This window comes from Myotis brandtii, unplaced genomic scaffold (genome assembly GCF_000412655.1).
Source record: "Myotis brandtii unplaced genomic scaffold, ASM41265v1 scaffold181, whole genome shotgun sequence".
Classification (NCBI taxonomy): domain Eukaryota; kingdom Metazoa; phylum Chordata; class Mammalia; order Chiroptera; family Vespertilionidae; genus Myotis; species Myotis brandtii.
Genome location: NW_005356712.1, coordinates 251,057 through 268,972, shown reverse-complemented (window position 1 = coordinate 268,972; position 17,916 = coordinate 251,057). Strand labels below are relative to the sequence as shown.

General features: G+C 58.1%; 1 protein-coding gene across 3 annotated transcripts in view; it reads right to left on the bottom strand.

Moving 5' to 3' along the window:
• Window positions 1–547: 547 nt before the first annotated feature.
• MVK (mevalonate kinase) overlaps window positions 548–17,916 on the bottom strand; it is a 17,512-nt gene continuing 143 nt past the window's right edge. The window contains exons 1-11 of one of the 3 annotated variants that reach the window (XM_005863746.2): window positions 17,807–17,896; window positions 17,070–17,160; window positions 16,160–16,307; window positions 13,063–13,195; window positions 11,128–11,283; window positions 9,688–9,791; window positions 9,221–9,266; window positions 5,190–5,280; window positions 4,755–4,874; window positions 1,800–1,953; window positions 548–1,407 (exon numbers count right to left, since the gene is read on the bottom strand). In XM_005863746.2, the coding sequence (XP_005863808.1) occupies window positions 1,256–1,407; window positions 1,800–1,953; window positions 4,755–4,874; window positions 5,190–5,280; window positions 9,221–9,266; window positions 9,688–9,791; window positions 11,128–11,283; window positions 13,063–13,195; window positions 16,160–16,307; window positions 17,070–17,147 (1,182 nt within the window). In that variant the 5' untranslated portion in view covers window positions 17,148–17,160; window positions 17,807–17,896 and the 3' untranslated portion in view covers window positions 548–1,255. Of the gene's footprint in view, window positions 1,408–1,799; window positions 1,954–4,754; window positions 4,875–5,189; window positions 5,297–9,220; window positions 9,267–9,687; window positions 9,792–11,127; window positions 11,284–13,062; window positions 13,196–16,159; window positions 16,308–17,069; window positions 17,165–17,806; window positions 17,897–17,916 lie in introns of those variants that run through there. The other 2 variants (XM_014537661.1, XM_005863747.2) reach the window with 2 other exon arrangements.

Genomic DNA, 17,916 nt, shown 5'->3' with positions numbered 1-17,916 from the left:
GGCTGGGGACTCCTGGAGCTTCTGTTGGCGATGTGCTAGCCACACGGGTTTCGATGGATGGTGCCATTCCAGAAAGAGCCTTGACGCAATACAAAATTCAGATCTGGCCGGGTAGGTGCCGGGCACTGGGCTCTAAGCCCGTGAGTGTTTTTTCCCATCCATACAGATAACCTCAGGAAGAAAGGAATATTCCAGGCCCTCAGCTGCTTGTTTCCAACGCTTACAGAAGTCTGTGAATTAGTGGGTGCTCATGATTCTAGGAGCGAGGAAGCTTAAACTTCCCCTTTTTGGAAACGCAGACGGGAGCTGTGCTGGTGGGCAAAGAGCCTAGTGTCCTGCCCATCCCTGTCCGACCAGGGCCGTCTGGGAACCCCCACCCCACCCCCCAAGGCACCCAACCATGGGACTAGTGCGCTTCTCCCTTTAACTCCTGAAGACTCCGCTGGAAAGTGGCTGCAGGAGGGACGGACGGGAAGCAGGCGCAGGTGTGGGTGGGCTGGCGACTCCCAGACCCTCATCCTTTCTTCGGACGCAGAGGGAAGCACCGTTCACTCAAGATCTTTTTATTCCCCCTTTGCCATCTTTTCTGCAAACCCTCGGGTACAGACTGGAAGAAACTGGGCATCAACCCTGCCTGGGGTCAACCCTTGGGCCACAGGACAGAAGGCAAAGACCACCACCTGGACACTCCCTAGGGGAGCCCACCATCTGGCTGGAGAGAAGAGCCACGCAAAGTGCTGATGGTTTAAAACGACTTGAAGGTGTGAAGGGAGGGTCACCGGCCAGGGGTCTGGGAAGGCTTCCCTGAGGAGGCGGGCCTGGCCCTGAGACACAAGAGGAAGTGCAGAGGTGAAGGAGGGAGAAGGCACGCTGCCCCGGGAACCAGACCCCTGCACCTGAGCTTTTCGCCAGGTCAGCCAGGGAGTTTGAGGGGGAAGCAGAAGGTCTGGGGAGCCTCAGGGAGGACAAGAAAGAGCACCTCACGTCTCAGGTCTGCAGTCCCAGAGACCCGGGGACAGCCCTCTGCCCAGCCGGCTGGAGAACGCGGCTCGCAGACCATGTCTTCCGGGCAGCCCAGCCCATGGCAGGCTCCAGGCCCCACTGGTGGTTCTGTAGACACAGCCAATGGAAGAGACGTCACCGGGGCCTGTCAGCGTCAGGAGCTGGGCGCCCTCTGGCCGGCACAGAGGCCAACTCCAGCCCCAGAACAATCCAGGCAGGGGCTTCTTGGCAGGCTGCCACGGCGTGTTTCATCTCAGAGGCCATCCAGGGCTTGCCGGATGGGGGCGTCCAGGGAGGCGGCCGAGTGGATGGAGACGCCAGGGGCACCGATGCTGGTTTCCCAGCAGTCAAACCCACAGTCGGTCAGCGCCTGCTTCGTGGCCTCCACCTCTGGGCCCTCCAGGTCTGAGGGGAGGGAAAACGGCAGGTCACCTCTGACAACCAGCTGCCCTCTTCGAGAACGCCTGCCCCATTCTAGAAAACGGTGGACTTTCGAGTCACAGAGACCTGGCCTTGTCATGTTTGCTGTGTTGGTGACTAACCACCAGGAGCCCCAGCATTCCCAATGTGAGCCCAGCCCTGTGCCAGGCTCTCTAAATGCACCCCCTCCCCTTCTGCAATCTTATTAACTAGATATTAGCATCCTTAGTTGACCAATGTGGCAACAAAGGCCCAGAGAGGTTAATTAACTTGCTCAAGGCCACACAGGAGAGGTGAGACGTGTTTACAGGCTCCCTCCTCCTCCCTAGGGAAATGCCCAGGCAGAACCTTTGTATGAGCCCAGCCCGCCCTGGTACCTGGCCTGAGGAGAGTGATGCCACAACCACCGCCACCAGCACCAGTGAGTTTGCTGTGCAGCCCACGGGCCATGGTCAGCTGGCAGAGCTGGTCCAGTGAGGTGTGGCCCACACCGAGGGCATTCAGGTGGTGCTGGTTCATATCGATCAGCTCCTGGAGGCGAAGATTCAGTCTGTTCCCATTTGGCCTGCCTGAGGCCGGGGGCCCGTGCCCGCCCTGTCCATCTGATAGAACACCGGTTTGGGACAGCAAATGGCTTTGACTACCAGCACAAGGCCCCTCTCTGCTGGTAAGAAGGGCCCCTCCTTCCTGCAGGACTACCCTGGGGCTGGGATGGAGCTGGTAGTGAGCACATGTCCCAGGCCTGGCCAGACACCTCTGGCCATGGTGACTGGTCAGGCACGTGGGCCAAACAGGGCCCTCTCCAGGTTTTCTCGCTCTATCCACTGGAACTGCTTAAACTGGCTGACTTCAGAGGGAGGCCAACAGAGTGACTATGCTGCACACGATCAGGGGTTGCACGGGAGACAGATTTCAGATGAGGCTGTTTAGCCCCTGGATCCAGCTGTGCCTGCAGCTGCTCCTCTGGTGCTCTCAGTTATGAGCCAATAAATTCCATCTCGCGAAAGCCTGCTTGAGACAGATTCTGTCACTTATAGACGTCTCAAGAAAGACGACACACAAGTGGGGGAAACAGTTCAGCTTTCCTTGACTATGCATAATAAAACTCCTTCTCTCCTGAGGATCCAATGAGATGCAGGTTGAGGAAGTAACAAAACTAACAGCGACCACGCCCAGGCATCCTGTCACTGCGTTTCATTTACTCCAGGAGTGTCTGACAAGCACGCAGGGTGCCGGGCACCGTGCGGCATGCTGGGCTGTGAGAAGGAGCACCCAGCTGTGGTCCTTGCCCGGGGAGGTTAGGATGTGGGAGCTGGAGTCAGGCGGCCAGGCTGTGAGAGTCAGCGCTCTGCCACTTCAGCGTCGTGCGTCCTGGGCCGCGGCCTCTCACAGCCTCAGCCTGCCCTCTGTGACCGGATGGGAAGAGGGTGTGCCTCACGCGTGAGGATAAGATGAGGAGAGCCTTCCATACAACACCTGGCCTGAGGCTCTCAGCAAGCATCAGCAGCCATTAGTGCTGTTGTTGTTACAGTACCACCACCCCCACTGTACGAAGGGGCACACTGAGCCTCAGGGAGGAAAGCGCCTTGCCTAAGGTCACTGAGCTCGTCGGGCACCGAGCCGGCACCAGGAGCCAGGTCTGCCTGACACAGCTCATGTCTACCTACCCTGCCTCGCACGTGCCTGCGCATTCCTGCTGTGCCCCCTCACGGGGTGTGGCTCAGGTCACAGCTCTGCTCCAGGGTCCTAGGAGCGCCTGTGAGCCATGGAGACTGCCCATCACCAGCCGTCTGTGCAGCCCGCCTCACCCCCCCACACTGGGACAAAGAGGCGGACGGGTGTGAGGGCTGGTGGCCGCCGGTGCCTCAGCGGCCCGAGGGCTGGCTGTGAGGGAAGACTCATGGGGCCTCTCTGAGCCTGAGCACCAGGCGTCACGTTGCTGAGGCAGGTTCCAGGCACCTGTCACATTCTGATCCAAAATCTGTCAAGGACTGGATGACAGGTTGTGACACAGGAGAACAGCTCGCTGGTTTGAGCACAAAGCTGTCCGGGAGCCGTGCTACACGTTTCAGCGTTGCCACAGCCAAAAATACACACGATGTCTAATCAACGTGCCGTTCCGGGCACTCTCCAGGGCTTCGGCAGGGCGTATCGCAGGCAGGGCTCTATCATTATTAATTTCCTGCTCGGGAGGGCTGTTCCCTCCTCTCTACGTGAGGGGAAGGGAGCCAGCCAGGCACAGGCTGGAATGAGGGCAAATACACAGCAGTCAGGTGTGTCCGTGTGCCTGGCCCGTAGAAGGTGCTCATTAAACGTTTGTTGGCTAAAGAAATAAATCCCTTTGACCCCGGGCTCAGCCACTCACTAGCTGAAAACCTCGGAGAAAGTCGCTCCCTTCAGGCCTCCGTTTTTATGCCTCTAAATGGGGGCAACATGCCTACTCCACAGGTAGGTTGTTGTAGGGATCAAGTGAGAAATCACTTCTGAACAGACTTACAGAGTAGCAGCTCCCATTCACTCCAGGGCTGCAGACTCCAATGCTTACGGCAGGACAGGGCGGCACCAGGCAGATGGTGGTGGCTGTGGGCAAGACTTAGGGAGCGGTGGGGACTGCGGAGAAGTGGGCACCACGGGGCCCTTCTGCACCTGTAGCCGGCTGGGGCTGCCCGGTCCTGTGATTCTTCCAGGGAAGCCAGATGGCTTTTTACTGCCAGCCCAAAGGCACCAGGCCAGATGGACCGTGTCTGATGATGAGGCCAGGCCCTCTGGCTTTCTGAGCTGGTGGCTCATCTGGCATTGTCCTTGCGCATCACCCAGGAGACCTCACTGCATTCTTAAGACACTGCAGGGGGTGGGGCCCGGATTCAGACCCGAGTCTAATTAAATCCAAAGCGTGCGGTCTCAACCTCTACACTGGAATCATGCAAAGGGTGGCAGGCTAGGACAATGACGATGAAAGAACAATAGCAGACTATGCCTGACCCAAGGCGTGCAGGTCCTAGTTACTGAGTGAACAAGTGCAGTTAACAAAAGTAGCAGGAAGGGGCGGCCAAGGGAGATCTCTCCTGGGCCCATGGAAGACGGTCAGAAACACCCCTCCGGAGCGCGTTCCGAAACCCAGCCCACACCACATGGCTGAGCGTTTTCCATATTCTCTCACTTACTTACTCCCGCCTCATGGGAAGAGGCGTAAGATAGGGCACGGCTGTTCACATGTGCACACGCGGCTGCTCACATGTGCACACGCAGGATCCCGAGCTCAGTCAGATGGGGAGCCCCTGCCTTAGACAGTGGGGTGGGTGAGTGACCCGGTCCCGCACACAGGTTCTTACCTCCAGCACCAGGTAGTGCTCCGGGGCAGGGGCCGCCGCCGCCATCTCTCCCAGGACCCGCTCGCATGCCAGGGAAATGGCGTCCATGGAGGTCAGGAGGGGGGCCACGATCTCTGGGAACTGGAGGCAAAGGAAGCAAGGGCCAGTGAGGCCTCTGGGCGGGCCCTGGACAGCTGCCCGGCAAGCGGGGGTTGGGGGGTGGAGGAGAGGAGGGGTCCCATTGCCCCCTCTGAGGAAACCTCCTCTCCTCTGCCTTGCCAGATGCCTAATAGAGGCAAGAGATTCTCGCTGCAAAGCCAGCGTGACAGAAGACCCTGTCCTGCCTCCCAGCTGGAGCGGGACGGACAGCACCTCCTTTCCTGCCCAAGCCCGACTCCAGCCCACCCCCCATTAACCCAAGGCAGTCCCCACCACGCCCTGTCCTGCTGTAAGCACCTTGAGCAGCCTGTTCCTGACGCCGAGCACCAGGGCCTTGGTGCTGCGAGGGACTTTGGTGTTGGTCAGGAGGATCTTCAGAGCCGGGGGCCTGCGGGCAGAGGGTCCTGTGAGCCCAGGATGGAGGAGCTGGGTCAGGGCGGGGGCAACCTGAGGCTCCACCCGCCCCACACAGAGGGGAGGCGGAGGCCCAGGGAGTGACATCAGGTCAGGGGAAGCACTGGCTCCAACCACAGCTGCGCCTTCGCTTCAGCCCTGGACAGGCCATCCCTCCCTCTCTCACTCACTCCCTCACTCGGCTCTGGGCACCTTATGTGCTCGGCAGAGCACGGCACATCGGGGAGTCAGAAGTTCAGTCTCCCCAGGGACGAGCACAAGAAGGGGCCGAGGTTCCACCAAGCGCGCACTCCGGGAGCTGGAGTGCAGGGTGCTGGGGGTCAGGAAGGAAAGCAACAGGTCCCAGGTGGATTGCTCTGCTCAGCGGGGATGCAGGGAGGGAAGAGGCCCATGCAGCTGGTGGGTCCACACAGGAACCCGGGGGAGGGCAGGCTGTGGGGAGTTGGGTTCCCAGCGTGTGAGCCCACTCTTGCCCGGCTCCAACACCAGATGTGCTGGGAGGGAGTCAGGGAGGCCCAGGAAGCTGGCTCTCCAGCGTGGCCCTTTGTCGTCACCTGCCCTCCGAGCTTGGTACCCCCTCCTAAAGCCACACCGTCCTTGTGGTTGGCTGTCTTTGGGGCTCAGCCCTCGTTTCTTGTCATCCCAACCCGCCTTTCGGAGCGCTGCTGGGGGACGGAGGGGGGAGGATTCGGACGGCTCTGGCTCAGACAGCTGGCGAGGGCAGACCCCTCGGTGCCTTTACTCTCTTCTTTCCACAGCTCTGGGCTGTAAAACCCAGCAGGGCTGGGAGAGGCTGCCAGAACCTGCTTGGTCTCACCGCCCATAAGCCCATGAAATTAATATCGATTCTCAGCCTTGGAGGCCGGCTTTTTTTTTTTTTTTTTAACTTGACAAAAGATGAACATTCTATTTGGCTTTTCTTTTCCCTTTAAAGACAAGCCGTTCCTCAAAAGGGCAGCGTGGGAGGCCGCTCGGAGCGCTGCTGGGGGACGGAGGGGGGAGGATTCGGACGGCTCTGGCTCAGACAGCTGGCGAGGGCAGACCCCTCGGTGCCTTTACTCTCTTCTTTCCACAGCTCTGGGCTGTAAAACCCAGCAGGGCTGGGAGAGGCTGCCAGAACCTGCTTGGTCTCACCGCCCATAAGCCCATGAAATTAATATCGATTCTCAGCCTTGGGGGCCGGCTTTTTTTTTTTTTTTTTAACTTGACAAAAGATGAACATTCTATTTGGCTTTTCTTTTCCCTTTAAAGACAAGCCGTTCCTCAAAAGGGCAGCGTTCTGGGAGGCCGCATCTTGATCCACTGGCAAACAATGCATTTCTTTATGGAGAAGCACCATGCGTGGTTTGAGGCGAAAGGGCTCCTCCGTAAGCCACCAGTGGGATTAATGCTGTCTGGCCTCTCTGCCTCTCAGAGCAGCGCCATCTGCTCACCACGCGCCCTGCAGCCAGCAGAGGAGGTCGGTTTGCTGTGTTCCCATCCATCGGACGGGGGGCGTTTGGGTATGGCCTCCTCATCTCTTAGAGAAGTCTTCTAGAAATGGGCCTCTTGCCAGCCCTACAAAACTCAGGGCTCCTATGAATTCCTGTGACGACCACCCGGGGCTACGCCCTCTAAGTGCTGTGTGCACTTGGCTTGGCTACCTCCCCAGCCTCATCTCATCTCATCTCTGCCCTCCCTGGTTGCCACCCTGAGCCACCCTGGCCTCCCAGCTGCTGCTCAATACGCCAGGCTCCCTCCTTCCTGCCTCAGGGCCTTTGCACTTGCGTCTCCTCTGCCAGGGACTGGCCTCCGTCCTCGACAGCTTCGTGACTCACTCTTGTATTTTATTCAGGCATCTGCTCAGATATCATTTCATCAGAAGCCTCCACTGATCACCTCCTCCAACGAGCTCCCTCCACCTTGAGCCCCTGCCCTGCTGTTTCCCAAAGGCACCTGGGACTGCGCAACCTGCTCTTAAAGAGCAGGTGCTTATGGGCCGTCTCCTCCCACGAAATGTGAGTCCCATGAAGGCAGGGCCTTCTGTGCCCTGCCGAGGCCCAGCACCAGCTCCCAGCAGTTGCTCAGTAACTTGTGGAGCAAATAAGTAAATTTGGTCAGCAAAGAGCTAAGAGCTTTATAGACACTGCTCCTGATCCGTGCTCGGGAGCCACTATATGAACAGGAGAGGAAGACCTCCGGAGATGACACAGCCAAGGGCACCTGGCTAGCAAGTGCAGAGCTGGGCCCACAGCCGGGCCCCCAGACCCGGGCCTCTATCCCCCACACCACCAACGGCCGCAGAGCAGCCTCGAGCCTCTCCCGCCTCCTCCTGCGTTAGAAACACCCGGCCCTCACCTCCCGATCCCCCAGGAGACTGCACAGGCCGTCTTCACTGGCTTGCTCTCCCGGGGGCCTGGTTCAGGGCTGAGGGTGTAACTGGCTCTCAGGAAACACGGGTGAATGAAATGGCACTGCCTCCATGCAGGACCCCCACACCTGCAGCCTGACTTACGAGACCCCTCAGTGTTACCCACGGCACACTGAGAAACCTCTGGATGCTTTGTCCTAAGATCACAGTCGTGACTGCCTCCTCCCATAGACCGGGAGGTGAGCCCCGAGGGTGGGCCCAGGCCCAGACATCCCAGAATCCTCCGACTGCTCTTGCTCTCGCTGCACACGGATTAGTAGGCCCGGCAGAGCCAGCCCCGCCTGGGCCCTGCGGCTGCACTGCCATGATTCCACGGCAGCCACAGGCAGCTGTCCAAGCTCCTCAGCGCCCTGCTTCCTCCTCCGTGTACAGCACAGGTCATCACCAGGGGTCTGCTCTCCAGGGCACATGTGCCAACGTCAGGGAATATGCTGGGCTGTCACCACTGGAGACGCTCCTGGGAGATGCTGCCGGCATCGCGTGGGGAGAGCCCAGGCTGCTGCTCAACATCCGGCCTGCACAGCTCGGCTCCACTATGAACTGGCCAGCCACCAGGCCCAGAGTGGGAGGCTAAGGAACCCGACGACAGGCCTCAGGGAGGCAGGCGTGGCTCCCGGAAGCCGCCACGGCTGGGACAGGAAGATCCCAGAGGTGCAGGAGAGCAGCCCATGTCACTCCAGGCCACTGAGCCACGAATGAAGTGGCCCAGCTGGCGAGGGCAGCGTCCGGGGCCTGCTGCCCATCCACAAAGAAGACAGCCCTGGGTAAAGAGGCTGCGAGCCAGCCCTGGCACCCTCACAGCCGTGAACAGGCCGCTGAGGCAGCAAAGCATCCTGGGCCACACATCGCCACCCGACTTGATCTGACTTGATGGAGGGCACCGGCTCCTGCCCGCCCCACACCGCATTCCCTGCTCCTGCCATTTCCCCTGAGTGCAAACAGAGCAGAGGAAGGTGAAATGTAAACACATTTGTCCTTCCAGTTACTCCAGAGGGACGGACGGCGTAAAGAAGCACATGAAACAGGCTGAGAGCTGCCGAATGCCGCCTCTGTTCCGAGCCTCTCGCAAGCTCGCCTCTTGCTCCCGGCCTGGCTCTGCCTTCATCACGGCAACTCTCACGTGGTCTCGTGGTGGCTTCCGTGTGCATGTCTGTCCCCACCCCCAGAACGTGCCCCGGATTCATCTTGCTATCCCTAGCTCCCAGTCAGTGTCCCGAGGAACACAGAAGGTATCAATCCTTGTTGGTCGAGTGAATGAGTAACCACCTGAGCAGCCCCGTTCTGGCAGGCGGATGCACAGCCATGCACGGCCTCCCCTTTAATCTCTGGGCGATTTAAGAGCGGAGGTGGAGGAGGAAAGAGCGGGGCTTTCTCATGGAGGAGAGATGGTCTGCAAGGGCCACACGGTGGACGGGAAAGCCCAGGGCCACCTGCCCCGCATGTTACATAAAGACACAGCTCCCGTGGGACGGCCCTGCCGAGGGCGCTGCACCACCGGACCTACCTCTTTAGGGGTGAGATCTTTCCTTGCTGGTATCGGAGCGCGCCTCCTGAAGAGAAAAACCGGAGGGTCAGAAACCTGAACTTCTCTTGGGAGAAACGTTAGATTCTGCCAGGCCATGGGCTCCTGGCCGCTCCCTTCCCCTGGGGCTGCCAGCTCCTCTCTGACAGCCGTGATGAGTAATGGAGGGGCCCAGCTATGGTTCTGCAGCTTTAACTTCAGACACCCCTGGGGACTTCACGGGAGCTGTCGCTTCCCAGGCCCCAGCCCCAGCCCCAGCCCCTGCGATCTGCATTCTGAAGGTGTGAGGCTGAGATTTCTCCCATTCCCTTCAAAACAGGAAAGTGCTACTTTTTTCAGAACCAAATAATTCTATTCATCCCAAACCAACAGGCCCCAGGCACCTACAAGTGTCATAGGAATCTTAAATATGACAAAAATAAAGCAAGCAGGCCCAAGGCAGCACCTACCCCAGGTGCTGACGGCGTTGTCCACTCCGGAGGGGTTCCCATGAATCACCCTCTCCCCCTGGAAGGCCCACTTGTTAATCACTTCCAAGTCCTCCGCTGTCCACCTGAAGACACAAAGCTCACCTTTACCGCAGTGCTGGGCGGGGCCAGGGGTCCCCAGGGCAGGAGAGGCAGGGGCCATGGGCTGGGTGGAAGCCAAAGGCAAAGGCGTTTGGGCCCTCGAACTCAGAAGAGAAACATGCTCGGAGCCTCCCTGCCCTCCCTCCCCTTCCCTCCGAAACCCTCCTGCCTGGCACGGGGGAGAGCCCGGCTTTGGGTTCTCACAGTCCTACTTTGCCTCCTGCCAGCTGAGTGATTCTGGGCCCATTACCTAACCTTGCTCATCTGTAACACGGTCACTCCCCTCCTCAAAGGCTAGCTGCCGTGTACTGAGTGCTGGCAGGGCGCCTGGCAAGGTGTCCGCCAGCCATGACGGCAGCTGTGACTGTAACAGACCTTTACAAAAGCACCCGCTCCTGAACCACACTGCCTGGAAGAAGAGGGGGCAGAGGGAGGACTTTCCCAGCAGCGGACATGAAGGGAACATGCTCTGGGTGCAAACGCAGCTGTGCCCATCCTGGCAGCAGCACTGTCTTCTGCTGCTGCCCTGAGAGACGGACAAGCCAGCTGGGTCCCACGTGGCTGTGACCCCAGGCCCTCCAGTGGGAGGATTCCCTCAAGTCCCATCAGTCCCGGGACAAGCCTCGACCAGAGGCTGCCAAGCTGCCTTCTGGGGTCTGATCCCCAGCTCCCGGGCGAGGCCAGGGCTCACTGCACCACCTCTGTGCTGAGGTGGCTTCTCCAGGCGTATTGCCCAGTCACAGTGGCTCCCCCAGCGTGCTGACAAGCCTCACTGACGCTCAGTGACAGAGAGGACGCCTCGCGGGGACACGGTCCAGGACCTGCTGGCGGCCAGAGGCCCTAACCCAATGGGCACACGCTCTGTGCTTGCTTCTTGGCACGTTGTAATTTTGTTCATAACCGTGTCACGACCTGGCAACACCAGCCTCACCATTGCAGAGGACACTCAGGTGTCAAGGGGCACAGTGGCCTGGCCGCGGGGCCACAGCGGGCTGATGGCAGAGGGGGCCCAAAGCCTCATCTACCCTGCTGCCCTCCGCAACTGGGTTCAGGTTCTTCCTGGGCACGTGAACCCCAAAGAGGAAGTTGGGGGTGAGAGGTAGGGTTGGGGACTTAAAGTGTTCAGTGCAGGGGTGAAGGGCTCCGGCCCTGGGTTCAAATCCCACTCGGCCACCACTAGCTGTTTGGCCTCACTGCCCGTTTCTTCTGTAAAATGGCACGTGATACCCTCACAGGGGGGTGTGAGTTCTTGGCAAGAGAACAGATGCTCGGGTCATGGCCCACAGGAAGGACAGCGAGCAGGGCGAGGACCATGAGTACCTGCCGGCAGCCTCCCCGCCCTTCAGCGGGTTTGGGATCTCCTTGCACAAGGTCAGGAGGGCAGCTGCCAGACACACGGAGTAGGCGGCACTGGAGCCCAAGCCGGCCCCGGTGGGCAGCTCCGACCACACCACGACGTCCAGGCTGGGCAGGGCGCTGAAACACACACCGCAGGGCGGTACAGACTCATTCAAACTGCCAGGATGTCCCGCCAGAGCCCTTCCCGTGTCTCAGGAGCCACCAACCATCCCGCTCAAGGCCTGCCTGCTCCCCACGCGAGCGAGGCTCCCTCATGGCCCCGCTCGTAGCACAGGCTGGTCCCCTGCCCAGGACGGCTTCAGCTCTGCACCCCTTCCTCCCCCGGGAGCTCCTGCCCGTCCTGCAAGACGCTTCTCAGGTCTCCTTCCCCCGAAGCTTCCCCTGGACACGCAGAGGTCACACTCAACCTGCCCTTTCAAACTGCACACGGCGGCCCCACCCACCCAGACCAGAAGGTGGGGACATGCCCCCTCCCAGCTGAAAATCCCGCATCAACCTGCAAGCGCTGAGGCACTTAAAGTGGAAGCGTCCTCAGCTGGCGCCTGGCACCCAGGGCCCACGTACGCTGCGTCTGCTGCTCGAGTGAAGGGCTGCCCCCCAAGGCTTTCCCTTCGGGTTCTGGGCCCAAACATCATAGTGATGACTACGTGGTTTGTTTGGGGAACAACTGATAACTGTGTGCCCGACACCATTTCATCGACAGGTGGCCCCTGAACAGTGAGGTCAGGGGCACCTAAGTCTGCCCTCCATCCCCGCGAATGTGAAAGCCGAGGCCGCTGTCTATCTATTGGAAAAAGACCCATGTACAGGTGGACCCACATATGGATGGACCCACGCAGTTCAAACCCAGGTTGTTCGAGGGTCAACTGTACAATATTTCTAATCCTCCAGTCGTTTTCTGAAGAAAACAGTAATGGTAATTATTATTTAACGGCTAACACTTATCAAGCAACATGCCAGGCTCTAGATCAAGCCCTTTAGATAAATGAACTCATTTAACCTCTTAAGAACCCTATGAGGTAGGTACTATCACTGCCCCATTTTACAGATGAAAAAAATAGAGGCTCAGATAGGTAAGAACTTCAAGCAAGCCACTCAGTGCTGTGCTGGGGTTTGAACCGACGCAGCCTGACTTTCAATCCATGCTCTCTCTCACCACGGGACACCCTCACAGGACTGCCACCTCCAGGAGGGGGCTTGCCCAAGGGCACAAGTGGGTACAGGCTTCCCTCTGCTAACCAGGTGCTGCCCTGGAGCCCGGAGGCTGTGGAACACGGTGCCCCATGGACACGGCTCAGGAGAAGCCACAGGTGTGTCCAAGAATAGAATCTGGCTTGGCCTCTACTGGATTGAGGAGGGCAGAGCAGGCAGTGCAGGGTTAAGGTCAGTGTGGCCCTGGCTGGTCTGGCTCAGCGGTTAGCGTGTCGGCCCACAGACCAAGGGGTCACAGGTTCAATTTCCGGCCAAGGGCAGGTACCTCAGTTGCGGGAGGCAATCAACTGGGGTGCTGATGTTCTCTCTCTCTTTCCCTCTCCCCTCCCTCTCTCTAAAAGATCAATGAAAAAAATATCCTCGGGTGAGGATTAAAAAAAAAAAAAGGTCAGGGTTAGGATTCAAGTGACCTGAGTTAATGCCCAGCTCTACCACTTACCAGCTGCGTGGCCTTAAGTGACCTTACCTCTGAGTCTCAGTTTCTCTCTCGGAGGGTTGCTGTGAATGGTAAAAGCAGACCACATAAGAGTGCCTAGCACGGTGCCTGGCACATGGTGGGGCAGCTGCCAGCTGCCATCAGAAACCGGCAGGGAGCGTGTGCATTGTCCAGCAGCCCAAACCAGAGGAGCCCTCCCCCACTTCGGGGGGAAGCGGACCAGGCCTCCTTCCCCGCCAGGCACACACCTCCGCTTCCGGCAGATGGACAGGTACAGGTAAAGGAAGGCCAGCACGGCCAGACGCTCGCGGTCGGCACAGTCCTCAGGGAAGCCCGCCACCTCCTTCAGCTTCTCCACTTGCTCTGTGATGTCACCTTGCTCTGTCACACAGCAAACAAGGACACGCGGATGGGTGAGACTCAGACGCTCTTACAGACAACAGGACACAAAGAGCTGCTGGTCACAGCGACCGGGACCTGGATGGACACGGCACCTGGTCACAGCGACCGGGACCTGGTGCACACGGCTCACGGCCGAGCACCGCAGCTGCGTCTGCCGGGGGCTCCGGGCTTCGCAGGCAGGAGGCTGGGTTTGGGTCCTGACCGGGAGACTCACTGGCTTCCTGGCCTTGAGCCTGGGCCTTAACCCTCTGAACTTGGGCCCCTTCTTGGTAAATGGGGGTAACAACAGTACCTCCTCACAAGTGTGTCATGAAGTAAAGTAAAATAAGGCACATAACTCCTTCGCACAGCTTCTGGCACGCAGGAAGCGCTCAATTAATAGTTTAAAACATACACATGAAAGTGAGTGCTAGCGCAAGCACCAGAGGTCTGGGTTTGACAGCCACTGTACGAAACCAGCACCAGAGGCTACGTTACATTGCTCCCCATTATTCCCCTCTCCTGGAACATAATCAGGAGAACAGGACACTCAATAAAACCCATAAACTCGAAATACGGAGACCTGCCTGGGCAGGAGGGAAAGGCCAGGAGGCAGTTTCTCTTCCAGTGCGAGAGGCCGGGCACTCTCATCGCGGAGGCGGAGGAGCAGAGCAAGTCCGACGAGCTCGCCTTTGCACACCGCTCTCTGGGACTTGAAATGAGCCAGGTGTGCCGGTTAGGAAGCGTCAGGGTGGGGCCTGTAAGTGCTATGTGTCGATTGGATTAATGATATTAAAGGCAGCCAGGCCAGTGACAGTGGTCCTGAGAGCCCAGGCATGTCAGAGCTCTGTGAGGGAGACGGACTGGTTCGTTAAGAGCCCGGGCTTTGATTTTGGGAAGACCCGAGTCTGAATCCTTTCCGTGTCACTGAGCCCCATGACCTGAGCCACTTGGCCCCTGAACCTCAATGTTCTCATCCATAAAATGGGGATGAATAACACCACCTGCTTCCAGGGAAGGCCAGGACTCCAGGAGCACAGCATACTTTATGGGCCTTTATATGCCTGGCGCCCATAAAGGCCCAGTAACCGTTCCCTGTGGTTATTACTAGTGTTAGGAGGGAACCAAAGAACACGGAGAGAAAATAACGGTGGATCCTGCAACCGAATAGAAAACACTAGTGTCCAAAAGGCTCAGATTCCGTCTCCTTGGGGGAAAATGAAACAAGCCCTCGTGTCTGCACTGCACTCTGCGTCACAGCCCTAGGCCCAACTCTGATGCTAAACGGCCTAATTATGATTAATTACCTAATTAATATTAATTGCTGGATCCTCACAGCCACCTCCCAGGTAACAGAACTCAGCTCAGAGTGTTAAGTGACCCGCCCAGGCTCACACAGGGAGTCAGAAGTGGTCTGAGACGTGTCCCATCCCACCTGGCTGCTTCCATCCCTGCCGATGACACCTAGAAGCGGCAGCCAGTTCTCAGGGGCGGGTCCAGCTGGCTGGGCGGCCCTGTGCACCATGAAAAGCAGGGTCCGGTGCTCGGGATCGCTGGTTTCTGAGGCAAGATCCAAAGCAGTGCTCCTCACCGAGGTGTCCCTGCGATCACCCCGCGGAGCCCTTTTTCAAAATACACATGCCCGGTCCCCTACCTACCACCACACCTGCCACTACCGAGTCTCAGCAGAAGGGCAGGACCAGGAATCCATCAGAGCTGCTACAAACAACAACAAACCTCCCCAGGGAATCTCAAGACAGGACAGAGGTTGAAAATAATTACTGGAAAATGGGGGTTTTCCACCCTTTCTCCGTCTCCCTCCAGAATCTGAGAGCGGCTGAGTGCTTGCTGCGGACTGATTCCGTGGGCACAGGAGCGGCTTGGGAGAAAGCCCGGGGGAGTCTCCTTTGCCCACCCTGGCTGAGAACCACTGTTCCCGACAACAAGGCGTCAGTCCAGAGAGGAGACAGACCAGGACGCACGCTCTCGCTCTGACCCAGGGAAGCGGTGGCTCCGCAGATGAAGGCGCCTAACTACACGGGGTGGAACCGGCATTCCCACGGCTCGCAAATTAGCACAGGCCTCTATTTACCGGAAGACAGTCCTGATATACGGAAGAAAAAAGGAGTCATGTGGCCTGTCCAGTTTTAGTTAAAAAACAAGATATCTCCCTATCTCAATCAGTCTATCAACAGAAAATAACCCAGAGGGATTAACACCAAGATGCTTAAGAGTTGTCATGAGGGATGGTGATAGTAGATGATTTTTTTTTACTTGTAATCTTCCAGTATTGACTGTATATATAATAAGCATAGTTACTTTTAAGAGATTTTTTATTATGTAAAATGCCAATACATTCTCCTTGTTAAAATAACATTAAAACAACATTTGTCCACTCCTGGACCTTCGGACCCTCCAGTGGTAACTACTCACCATTGTCCGTTGGGTGGATATCTTCCCAGCCTTTTCCTAAGCGTTTGCATACACACCGATACTTAATCTGTGTCATTGCTAATCACACTACACCTGCCCTTGTGTAACTTGTTTTTCCACTCAACAGTGGGTCCTGATTATCTGTCCACAACAGCCCACACAGATCTATCTAGTGCATCATTTTATGCTTTTGAATTTTTCAAAAATTAATAAGTGAAGCTAATTATATGAGGTCCAGAGAGAAAACACCCCAGAGTGGCTGGCTCTGGCTCCCTCGGAACAGCTTAGATTCACAGTGGTCGGCAAAATACCGACTTCTGCGCATGGTCCACGAAGTTTCAATCGCACTGTACATGCGCGCCCGCACGTGGTATTTTGTGGAAGAGCCGCACTCAAGGGGCCAAAGAGCCGCATGTGGCTCGCGAGCCGCAGTTTGCCGACCACTGGCTTAGAATAACTGCCCAGCCTCGTCTTATCCGCTCCCTTCAGGGCCCAGCTCCGCCCACGCCGGGTTCCTCCTCTTGCACTTACCCAGGAAGCTGGTGTCCAGCAGCTGGAGCCTGGCCACATCCCAGGCCCTCTGGATGCCGATGTTTGGTAAGTTGAGGCCCACTTTCCCATTGCTGCGGGGCTGAAGCCGGAGAAACGTTCTCAAGTTCAAGGCCACAGCCAGTGCTACCTATAGGGCAAAAGCAATGAGCCTGCGGGTGGGCAGCAACAGGCGTGACTCCTGTCTCAGGAAAAAGGGGACAACGTCACCTCCGTGCTGGTTCACAGGCCACTGCCAACCGGGCCGTGGCAGACGCTGCTCACCAGCCGTGGCCTGGGCACAACCCCTGCCCACCAAGTAGGAGTTCAACTGTACTTATGTCTGCCTTCCCCATGCAAAGCCTCAGAGGTCCACGCCAAGGAATGGCTGCCCCGTAATGACCACGTTTCGAGGATAAGAACATCAAGACAAAGAGGAGTGGGAAAAGCATGAGCTTTGGGCTCAGACGGACTTGGGTTCACTCCCAGCCCTCCCAATCCTCTCCGAGCCTCAGCCTCCACGTCGGTAAAACAGGATAATAAAGTGCAGCCGCAGGGGCAGTTGTAAGAGTTCCGTGAGATGACGCCTGTTTAGACTCCTGTGCTGGGGCCTAGCGTCCTCCCACTTCTAAACGGTGAAGGTCCCCAGACGTCAATCCTCAAACCTCTCTCTTCTCCGCGGAAGCTCGCTGCCTCAGCGCTGATTCACCCCCAGGCTGGCCGTGTCGTCCTCTGCTCTCAGAGTGGGCTGAGCGGCCCTGCGGTGGGCACAGGCCTGTCTTTTCCTCGCTTGGCTGGGGAGACTGACCTCCTCGCCGAGGTACTATCAGGCCATGCGACGAGGCTGCCTGTTAGCTCCCTTCCCCGTTAGCGTCGGGGACAACGGTGCTGTCCGTGCAGGCGGGCCCTTTACCTTGCCATGGACCACGGCATGCTCTCCATGCAGGATGACTTTCCCCGGCGCCGACACCAGCAGGCCTTCTGGCAACATGATTCGGGGGCTCCTGAAAGGGAAAGCCAGAGGGTGGACGCCCAGATCTAGAGATTCATACAATGCCGAGTGCCAGCGCGTCATTTAGAAAGAAAGGCGGCTGCAGTGCTGCGTCACCAGACGCGCCAGAAAGACCTGGGCTCGCACGCAGCCCTTCGGCTCCCGCGGGATGTCACCTTGGCTAACTCACTCCAACAGCTCTGGACCCGGGTCCTCACGCGCTAAGTGAGGACACAGCTGTGCCCACCTCAGGAAGCCTGGGGACGCTGAGGTTAAACAATGCGAGGGAAGCACTTAACCCCGCTCCATCACTGAGGGCTGCTATAATGGCTGTTCTTGGTTCCCGATTTTATTACTATTAAAGGCACAGACTTAAGTGAGATCGTGGGCCCGAAAGAACTCTTCCCGGACACGCGGGCTGCTCCCGAGGGGTCGGAGCTACACCGAAGCGCGATCCCCACGGCAGTCCCAGAGTGGCCGGCTGGGTCTCGGGGTGCGCGCATTTTGATTTTCATAAATAATGCAAAGTGACCCTCCATTCAAGGCTTCACGTGCACTGGTCACGTCGGCAGGAGAAGACCTGAAGCTCGCTGAGCACCAAGTACTACCGCGATCCCCGTTTCCAGCCGGGGAAACCGGGCTCGGGCGGGGAAACGTACTGCTTCACCGATGCCGGAAAGCACGTCCGTCAGGCTCGCGGTCCCGCCCCTCAGGATGGGCTCTCGGTTGGAGAAGCAGCCAGAGGAGCCGGGAGCCCGGCCCAGCGTCG